The 11,486-nt window shown below is 32.3% G+C and overlaps 1 protein-coding gene and 1 pseudogene across 1 annotated transcript; one reads left to right on the top strand and one right to left on the bottom strand.

Moving 5' to 3' along the window:
* Positions 1 to 3,103: 3,103 nt before the first annotated feature.
* LOC148570182 (uncharacterized) lies at positions 3,104 to 4,075 on the bottom strand (annotated as a pseudogene).
* A 2,315-nt stretch (positions 4,076 to 6,390) lies between these two features.
* Positions 6,391 to 9,010, top strand: LOC107630067 (exosome complex component RRP41 homolog). The gene is made up of 10 exons (XM_016333093.3): positions 6,391 to 6,628; positions 6,710 to 6,770; positions 6,842 to 6,880; positions 6,996 to 7,063; positions 7,643 to 7,721; positions 7,811 to 7,847; positions 8,041 to 8,157; positions 8,287 to 8,372; positions 8,493 to 8,582; positions 8,682 to 9,010. The coding sequence occupies exons 1-10, from the start codon at positions 6,528 to 6,530 to the stop codon at positions 8,727 to 8,729; spliced, it is 726 nt and encodes a 241-aa protein (XP_016188579.1). The 5' UTR covers positions 6,391 to 6,527; the 3' UTR covers positions 8,730 to 9,010.
* Positions 9,011 to 11,486: the final 2,476 nt, after the last annotated feature.

Genomic DNA, 11,486 nt, shown 5'->3' with positions numbered 1-11,486 from the left:
AATGTCTTCTGATTGGAGAGGAACTAAATCTTGCTAGTAAATTCACAGCAAATGATATATCGGGTCTTGTATTATTAGCAAGGTACATTAGCGCTCCAATGGCACTGAGATATGGTACTTTAGGACCAAGGATTTCTTCATTAGGACGGAATTGATCATTTTCCACATTCAAAGATCTTACGATCATTAGGGTACTTAATGGATGTGACTTATCCATATAAAATCTCTTCAAGATCCTTTCTGTGTATGTTGTTTGATGAATAAAGATCCCATTTTTTGTATGCTCAATCTGCAGGCCGAGACAAAATTTAGTCTTTCCAAGATCTTTCATAGCAAACTTTTCTTTTATAATTTTTATAATTGTTGGAATCTCTTCAGGAGTTCCAATGATATTTAAATCATCAACGTACACAACAATTATAATGAATCCAGATGTAGATTTCTTTATGAAAACACATGGGCAGATATCATCATTCTTGAATCTGTTTTTGGCCAGATACTCAGTAAGACGATTATACCACATTCGTCCAGATTGCTTTTAGACCATATAAAGATCTTTGCAATTTGACTGAGTATAATCCCTGTGAATATTCATTGGATGGTTTAGATATCTTTAGTCCTTCAGGGACTTTCATATAGATATCACGATCTAATGAGCCGTATAAGTAGGCTGTTACCACATCCATTAAATGCATATGTAATTTATGATATGCAGATAAACTGACCAAACAACACAATATTATCGCATCCACTATAGGGGAATATGTTTTTTCATAATCTATACCGGGCATTTGTGAAAAATCTTGTGCTACAAGTCGAGCTTTGTAGCATACAACTTCATTTTTCTCACAAATACCTAGCGGTATCCAACAAGTTTTACATCTTTTGGTGTACGGACTACAGGTCCAAAGACTTCACGTTTTGTAAGTGAGTCTAACTTAGCCTTCATGGCTTCTTCCCATTTTTGCCAATCATTTCTTTGTCGACATTCTTCAACTAATCTTGGCTCAAGATCCTTACTTTCATGCATGATATTTAATGCCACATTATATGCAAATATTTCGTTGACAATTGTCTTATTTCGGTCCCATTTCTTTCCTGTAAAGACATAATTTATCGAGATCTCGTTATTTTCACAATTTTCAGGTACCTGAATGTCTTCTGGCGTTAAAACTATATCAGAATTTTGAACAACTGCAGGTGTCTTTACTATGTCTTTTTCAACAGGAATAGTATTTACATCTTTTCTCTTTCGAGGATTTTTGTCTTTGGAATCGATAGGTCTGCCACGTTTCTAGTGTGTATTTGCTTCGGTGGTAATTTGTCCGACTAGGACCTCAATTTGAATTGGGGTATTTTTTGCTGGTATATAAGATTTGGTTATCCTCTTTGTATCGAAAAATGCATCAGGCAATTCATTTGCTATTCTTTGCAAATGTATAATCTTTTGAACTTCTAGTTCACATTGCCCTGATTGAGGATCTAAATGCATCAAGGATACATTCCAATTAAGTTCCTTTTCAGGAAGCTTATTCTCTCTCCCTAATGTTGGAAATTTTGATTCATCAAAATGACAATTCACAAACCGGGCTTTAAATACATCTCCAGTTTGTATCTCATGATACCTCACTATAGAGAGAAAATCATATCCAACATATATCCCCAATTTTCTTTGATGTTCCATTTTGGTGCGATTAGGTGGTGCAATGGGAACATATATCGCACATCCGAATATTCTTAAATGGGAAACATTTGGCTGGCCAAAAGCTAATTGCATAGGAAAGAACTGGTGGTAACTCGTTGGCCTCAAACGAATAAGTGCTGCGGCATGTAAAATAACATGCCCCCAAACCGAGGTTGGAAGATTTGTTCTCATAAGTAAGGGTCTAGCAATTAATTGGAGGTGTTTAATAAGTGATTCTGCTAACCCATTTTGCGTGTGAACATAAGCTACTGGATGTTCAACACTTATTCCATTAGCCATACAATAAGCATCAAAAGCTTGGGAAGTAAATTCATCAGCATTATCAAGACGAATTGCTTTGATTGGATTTCCTGAAAATTGTGCTTTTAATCGAATAATTTGAGCCAGTAATCTCGCAAACGCCAGGTTGCGAGAAGACAATAAGCACACATGTGACCATCTTGAAGATGCATCTATCAGGATCATAAAATATCTAAAAGATCTACATGGTGGATGAATAGGTCCACATATATCATCTTGAATCCTTTATAGAAATTTAGGGGACTCAAATCCAATCTTTACTGGTGATGGCCTTAAAATTAACTTTCCCTGAGAACATGCAGCACAACAAAATTCACTAGATTTAAGAATCTTCTGGTTCTTTAATGAATGTCCATCAGAATTTTCAATAATTCTCCGCATCATGGTTGTTCCCAAATGACCCAATCGGTCGTGCCAAGTTATGAATTCATTTGGACTAGTAAACTTCTGGTTTACAATGGCATGTGATTCAATCGCACTAATCTTGGTATAATATAACCCAAATGAAAGTGAGGGTAACTTTTCTAATATAACCTTTTTATTTAAATCATGAGTTATGATACATAAGTACTCATGATTTCTCTCATTCATAGTCTCAATATGATATCCATTTCGGCTAATATCTTTAAAGCTCAACAAGTTTCTTAGAGACTTGGTAGATAATAGTGCATTATTTATTATGAATTTTATTTCTCTAGGAAACAAAATTATAGCTCTTCCAGAGCCTTTTATCACATTGCCTGAGCCAATAATAATATTAATATATTCTTCTTTTGGCACAAAATGGGTAAAATATATATTACTTTTGAGAATGGTGTGCGAACTTGCACTATCCGCAAGGCAAATATCTTCACTGTATGTCCTTGCCATTCTCTTCAAAGACAAATAATAATAAAATGAGTAGAAGTATATGCGCATAAAATTATTTTCTTGATTGAAAATATTTTTCTAAGAAGTATAGCACATTCAATAATTTTAAAATTCATAAATATTTTATTAAACATTATTTATATATATTATTCAGATGCATAGAAAATAAAACTTAACAAGAAGTTCTTTACATTATTTATTTACATGAATACTTAACAATTTCACATATTAAACTATTCCATCATTGATCAAATGGCCAATATTTCCTTTAGGATCCTCAAAGAAATCAGATACATCATAATGAGTAGTAGAATTTTCAGCATCATTTGAAACGAAATTTGTTTCCTTTCCTTTATCATCATTTTTCAAAGATGCTTGATAAAGATCGACTAGGTGCCTTGGGGTACGACAGGTATGTGACCAATGACCCTTTTCACCACAACGGAAACATTTATCCTCTGTTGATTTATTTTGTCCATTATTCCTTTCTTTATCCCACTTCTGGTGAGATCCTTTGTGAACATAATTCCTTTTCCTTCCATAATTTTTCTTGCTACTAAAACCTTGCAATTTACCTCTTCTAGGGTAATGATTTGCCGCATTTATTTCAGGAAATGGGACGGCGCCAGCTGGGCATGCTTCATGATTTCTTAAAAGCAATTCATTGTTGCGTTCAGCAACAAGAAGGCAAAAAATTAACTCAGAATATTTTTTAAATCCTTTTTCTCGATACTGCTGCTGCAGGAGCACATTCGAGGCATAGAAGGTTGAGAAAATTTTCTCTAACATATCATTATCAGTTATCTTTTCCCCACATAATTTCATTCATGAGGTGATTCGAAACATTGTAGAATTATATTCATTTATGGATTTAAAATCCTGTAGACGCAAGTGCGTCCATTCATATCGGACTAGAGGAAGTATCACCGTCTTTTGATGATTGTACCTTTCTTCAAGGTCTTTCCACATATCTGCAGGATCTTTTAATGTGAGGTATTCATTTTTCAATCCTTCGTCAAGATGACAACGAAGGAAAATCATGGCTTTGGCTTTATCCTTTTGGGATGCATTATTTTCAGCCTTAATGGTATCTCCAAGATCCATTGAATCAAGATGGATTTCAGCATCTAATATCCATGATAAATAATTGTTTCCAAATATATCAAGAGCATTGAATTCAATATGAGAGAGTTTTGACATAATGAAAATTTATTACCTGAGTCTTCCTAAAATTTGATTAGAGTCTCGTGCTGATAACGTGTTGTAAAATAAATAATTAAGGAAGATATAATAAATATAAAATAAGAAGTATAAATAAAATACTATAGTGTTAATATTTACCCATATTAATATTTACCCATATAATATCTCAATATATTAATAGAAGTGATTTATATATATATCACTAATATATATAGTATCGTATATAAAAGAGAGAGAAAAGAGAGTATTAAGTATTAAAGTCTAAAAGAGAGAAGATTTTGTTATTGATTGTGTGTACCAAACTGAAATTACATTCCACTATTTATATTTTTGAGTAAAGTATCATTTTTGTCCCCAACGTTTAGGGTAAATTCCAAAATTGTTCTTAACGTTTCAATCGTCCTATTTAAGTCCCTAACGTTTCAAAACTGACTCAATGTTGTCCTGCCGTTAGGGATCCGTTAACAGAATTGACGGCGGGACAAAATTGAGACAATTTTGAAATGTTAGAGACTTAAATAAGACAAAAACGTTGGGGACAAAAATGATACATAGAAATAAATTTTAATTTTATTCTTCAATAATGAATTTTTTACTATACATAGTATTCAATTATTTTTTAATCACATCTAAGTAAATTATACTTAATCATATTACTTTTATTTTAAATAAATTATTTTTTTTATAATTTTACTCTTAAAGAATTTTAGTTATCATGAAATGTTTGTAGAATGACTAGTATATAAACTTGCAGAAAAAAATAATATATATACGATAAAATATAAATTATACCTTTTGTCTCTAATGTATCAAAATTCTTTAAAATTATAAAAAAAATAAATTTATTTAAAATGAAAGTAATGTGATTAAGTGTAATTTATTTAGATGTAATTAAAAAATAATTGAATATTATGTACAGTAAAAAATTAATGTTATTGAAAGATAAAATTGAATTAAAATTTATTTTTATATATCGTTTTTGTCCCTAACGTTTTCGTCCTATTTAAGTCCCTAACGTTTTATAATCGTCTCAATTTTGTCCTGCCGTCAATTTTGTTAACGGATCCTAACAGCAGGACAACATTGTCAATTTTGAAACGTTAAAGACTTAAATAGGACGATTGAAACGTTAGGGATAACTTTGGGACTTACCCCAAACATTGGGAACAAAAATGATACTTTACTCTATATTTTTTTGGGTGACATTCCACTATTTATAGAGGTAACATACTTGCTTTTTCAATACTTCTTTAATGTCATTCACTTTAGAGAATGTGAACTGCACATAATGAATGGGCATCCATATCATCACCTTATCACAACAGAAATCTGACCTGCTTATTTATTGCTGTAGGGGAGTGACCAATCAATGGATTTAGATTCTCTAAAGTTTAAATTTCATTTTAGAGAGTAAGGTGTGATCTTCTACCTTTGAATAGTTTCTCTTTTATATTTATTCTTGGTCTTACCTATGAAATAAATGGTGAGAAATCACACTTTACTATCTAAAGTGAAATTTAAACTTTAGAGGATCCAAATCCCCAACCACTTATTTCTGACGTGCATTTTATTTATTCTATTTATTTTTTATTATTATTATTTTTCAAACAAAGTAATTATGCATATACATTTTACATCATCCAGACTATATGCATACTTGTTCCACAACTCCAAATTAAATTGTACATATAATAAAAGTTTTTTATTTTAAAAAATACTTTAACTAAATTTTGAAAAATAATAATAATAAAATATGGATATATATTATATTAAATAATTTAATTAAATATGTTAAATTAAATAAAAACAATACACGTCAATTTTAAAAATTAGATCCTTTCAATTTTTTTATTTAAAAAAATAAAATGTAATCTCTTAACATATATTTTATTAATAAGAACAAGAAAAAATATAAAAAAATATTAAAATATTAAAAATTATATTTTATTATCTTAATTGATTTTTTTTTTAAAAAGATACATTTTTAGTAAATTTCTATCATCAAATTATTTATCATATACATAAAAAACCAACTTAAATAGTTATATTAAAAAAATAAAAATATTATTTATATACGAAAATTAATTACTATATATTTATTTAATTTTATTATATATTTTAGAGTGATAACTAATTCTAATATATACGTAATATAATTAAAAATTTTTAAAAAATAGATAACACAACGGTTCATTGCCAATAAGTAATAGCTCAAATGGCATAGTCTCCCGATACTCAATTAAAGTCTCCTATCTTTGGTAAAAAAAAAAAAAAAAACACAACGGTTCATTTAACCAGTTCGATGACCGGTTTGATTAATTTGCCCTTCTCTAATTCCTGTGACAGTGTTACTCCAGCAGCTTAGAATCGCTGCACCAGCTCAGTTTCCCGCGCCACCACCTCTTGCTACTCACTTGGTTCTTCTCCTGATTAAGGAAATTGAAGGAAGATGGAGTATGTGAGCCCTGAAGGACTTCGCTTGGACGGTCGCCGCCCCATGGAGATGCGGCAAATTCGAGCCGAGATTGGTGCTGTTTCCAGAGCTGATGGGTAATTCTTTTCGTGCTTTTCAAACCTCTTAATTTCCAAATTAGGGTTTGGCTAATGCGTGGTTTTTGTTTTTGGAACCAGTTCTGCTATTTTTGAGATGGGTAACACCAAAGTGGTTGCTGCTGTATATGGCCCCAGAGAGGTAAATAACTTTTCAATTTGCATTTCAGCATTATTTGATATGATTGCTGTATTAACTTGTATGCCTTTCAGGTCCAAAATAGGAGCCAGCAAATGAGTGACCAGGCTTTGGTGAAAAACAATTTTTTTCTTATCAAGTTATTATGCATTTTGTGTCTAGGTAGTGTATTTTGCTGGATACCTAATTGCTGTCTCTCTATCTACATGCTTCTCATCATCTCTGTAGATTCGATGTGAGTACAGCATGGCTAACTTTAGCACTGGAGATCGCAAGAGGAAACCAAAGGGTGACAGGTTTTCTCATATGCTCTTGCTTAAATTTAATTCCTAGTTCTTTTTTGTTTGGGCACTGTTTTTAGTTATTTATAATGTTGAAATAGTAGCTCAAGACTGAATTGGATGATGCAAATAATGCTAATATTATGAAACAGAACACTGAACAATATGTCAGCAGTACATAACATTCTAATTTCAATCTGTAGCAGTAGAATATGTAATGTGTCAATTAGAACAGTGCAATGATGAATTTGGAGAACACTAGAATCTTTGTCCCACAGTTAAATTTAGCAACCAAACGAAGGAGTCACTGAGATATGTAAGTAGCCAACATGAGCAACTAATCACTGATGTGTCCAAGTGAAGGGTCTTTAAGATATCTCGGTCTGAGAAGAGTTGACAGTACAGAAGAGAATTTGGAAAGGAAGGAGAAACTTAGGGCATACCATTCCCCACCAATATACATCTTATGACACTTTAACTTTTTCTTTTTGATTGTGTTAAACTGGTTCTTATGGCCAAATTGCCAGGTTCTTTAACACTAGGAGAATGACCTCTTGCTCTTCTTTTTCTGACGGGATTTTTCTCTTGCTACAGGAGATCAACTGAAATTTCTATGGTTATTCGACAGACTATGGAAGCATGCATAATGACACATTTAATGCCTCGTTCCCAGGTTCCATTTTACACAGCTTCTGGAATCTCTTTTTCATTAATGTAAATTGTATATTTATTGTTTGTATGATTCATATATGTCATTTGCAGATAGATATTTATGTCCAAGTTCTCCAAGCAGATGGTGGTAAGTTAAAACCTTATAATGGGATCTTGTTATCACCATTTTTCCTCATGATAAATATTTGTTTATCTTGTGCTCTTCTAATAATTTATCTTCTGTTAAATCTTTCTAGTATTAACAAATGATTCTTTAGTTTCTTTGAAGCCCTTCATTATTGACCATTAACTAACTCTTTTCCCCAATATTCCTTGTGTAGGAACTAGATCTGCATGTATCAATGCTGCAACTTTGGCCCTTTCTGATGCTGGGATCCCCATGTGTGATCTTGTAACTTCATGTAGTGCTGGATACCTTAATAGCACCCCTTTGCTTGGTATGCACCTATTTTACTTGACTTTTCAAATGGCTAAATGCAAGTTTGTGTTTTCTTTTAAACTGCTCATCTTTTGTTTTAGCTTTGCAACTTTGTAATTATTGAAACTTGTTGTATGAATATGGACAGATTTGAACTACGTAGAAGACAGTGCTGGAGGTCCTGATGTAACTGTTGGAATTCTGCCAAAGTTGAATAAAGTGACACTTCTTCAGGTTAATTTTCATTGCATCATTTTGTTTTTCGGATTTCTTATAGTCAACAGTGTAAAGTTAGTTTTAGACCTTTTTTTTTGTTACCCCAATATGCATTCTTTCTTTTGTTGCTGGCTGTAGATGGATTCTAAACTACCGATTGACATTTTGGAAAATGTTATGCAACTGGCAACTGAAGGCTGCAAAGCAGTTGCAAATTACATCCGTGAAGTAAGTGCTGTACCTCAATTTTGTGATCACCTTCAAAGGAATCAAATCATGGCCTATTGATTTCTTAGCTTAATTCCTGATCTCTGTCCTGCTTAGCAGATTCTATTAGAGAACACAAAGCAACTGGAGTATCGACGGGGTGTATAATTCAGTGGCTGAAGTGATGTGTCCTTTTTGCTATCTACCTGGAAATATTTTTGGCATGTGGGTTGTTTGTGAAACAAGAAATGCAGAGCTTGATGTTCTTATAAATTCATTTTGTCTTGTACTTTCAGTGTTCCCTGTATTTTAGCAAAGTCTGAATTAAATGTTTGACTTATTGACTGAAAGAAAATAGAGAGAATTAAAAGTTCCCCTGGATTCTGATTCTTAGGCTGTAAATCTTTCCAGATGAATTTGTCAACAGAATTTTGATGATGCCGTTCATTTCTTCTTTGGCCAACATATTCAATTTTCCCGTCTTAATAAATAATAATGATTACGAAAGCTATTTGTAATTTATATTTACATATAGTTTATTTATTTATTTTGAATTGAAACTGGTCACTAGGGTTGAATAAAATCAATATTATCCTACAGTGACCGTTATTAAGAAAAAAAAAAGACAAGAATAATGTTACAGAGAAACCCAATTCCTCCATTTTAGAGAAATTAATAAATAGAATATTTACCAGCGAAAATGATTGATTGCTGGTTATAACTTTGAATAAAATAGATACACCACCATGTTCACTGAATCAAAAAGTATGCATAGAACTAACTTGGGTTGGCTGAGTGGTTCACTTGTCCACTTAAGCAAGTGTTACGGATCCGAATTACGCCTTATGTATGCAATAACCCATTGCCAGAATGCCAGTGACAGATCCTTAAATGGAGCTTAGATATGTGGTGGATTAGTCCTTAACCAAAAAACTGAAAAAAGTTCCATTAATATTACTTAATTAACACTTTACACCACCATTGAATTCATTACATTCCAAGGTCAATAATGTCACTAACAATGACTAAATCCCCATAATGGTCCCCGAGATTGACGCTGTGCACCAAAATTGTCCCTGAGATTCCAATTGCACCAATTACGTCCCTGAGATTGGAAAATTTGCACCATAGTGATCCCTGACCCGTTTTCCGTTAACGGCGCGCTGACGTGGCTTGATGACGTGGATTTTTGGTGACACGTGTCACCTCATGGTTTGGCCACGTGTAACGGTATGATGACGTGTCGGTCAACGACACGTGGCAAGCCGACGTGGATGGGTATGCCACGTGTCACAATGCTATTTTGCCACGTGTCAGATTATGCCACGTGTCGCAATGCTATTTGTCCACGTGTCATCCACGATGTCATCGTTACATGTGTACCAAATTGGTCCCTTACTTTGCATCTAATGACTCATTTTAGTCCCTAAAATTGAATGTCGTGCACCAAATTAGTCCCTTCATCAGTTTTTTCTCATTTTTTTTTATAAATTTAAAATTCTCATTATATATTTGAATACACTAATTTTAATTTTATCTTTTCACAAGTTATTTAAATACAAGTGTTTTTATAAAATATTTTTAAAATATTAGTTTTAATTATACAATTTTTTTCTACAATATTTTATTAAAAGAATTATGTGACATATTGATATTGATTTAATAAAGAGTGTAAGTTAAGAGTTTAATACTATGGTATCTACTCCAATGAAGATTTAATGATTATCTTCATGTGAAGATACATCATTTTGACCATTGGATGATAGATTGTAGGGCTTGATTTTATTTGAAGTAAAATTGTTACCTTTATGTAAAGTGTTGCTAAATAAATAAGTTACACTTTTTAAACAAGGATCATCATGAGAAGATGTTTTTGGCATTTTCATGGGAGTAGTTGCCTAATAATATTCCTTAATACAATTTTTTTAATATTTAACACTTTAATAAATATTTTAAGAATACTTGATAAGACACTTATTAACTAATATAAATTTATTATTCTCATCCATTTTAAGAATGTTCGATTTTCTATATAATTAACTTCTCACTAAATTAATAAGATAGATTTATACTGTCGATTATAATAATTCATTTTATCTATAACTTGTTAGGCGGCTTTTTCATATATTACACTATTAATTAATATAAGTACTTATTATAACTATGACTTGAACAATATTAAAACAGATACAAATAAACACAAGAGGCAATAATAAAGTTTTGGTTTTAGTTAACATGTACACCAATGATACAAGTTAACATTATTAATTAAAAAATTTATTATAATATAATTAAAATTAGTGTATAAAAAAATATAAAAACTTTTAAATTTATAAAAAAATGAGAAAAAACTGATGAAGGGACTAATTTGGTGCACGATATTCAATTTCAGGGACTAAAATGAGTCATTAGATGCAAAGTAAGGGACCAATTTGGTGCACATGTAACGATGACATCGTGGATGACACGTGGACAAATAGCATTGCGACACGTGGCATAATCTGACACGTGGCAAAATAGCATTGTGACATGTGGCATACCCATCCATGTCAGCTTGCCACGTGTCGTTGACCGACACATCATCATATCGTGACACGTGGCCAAACCATGAAGTGACACGTGTCACCAAAAATCCACGTCATCAAGCCACGTCAGCGCGCCGTTAACGGAAAACGGGTCAGGGACCACCCGTTAACGGAAAACGGGTCAGGGACCACTATGGTGCAAATTTTCCAATCTCAGGGACGTAATTAGTGCAATTAGAATCTCAGGGACAATTTTAGTGCACGGCGTCAATCTCGGGACCATTACGGGGATTTAGTCCACTAACAATACTAAGTATTATTAGCATCCTAAGCAACAATTACGTAATCTGCTGCTATGTTACTATTAATTAATAGCAACACATCCAAAACATATGTGGTG

The sequence above is a fragment of the Arachis ipaensis genome, chromosome B3 (genome assembly GCF_059453495.1).
Source record: "Arachis ipaensis isolate K30076 ecotype BB chromosome B3, ASM5945349v1, whole genome shotgun sequence".
Classification (NCBI taxonomy): Eukaryota; Viridiplantae; Streptophyta; class Magnoliopsida; order Fabales; family Fabaceae; genus Arachis; species Arachis ipaensis.
Note: the sequence above shows the minus strand (reverse complement) of the source record. Positions and strands in the feature narration are given on the sequence as shown.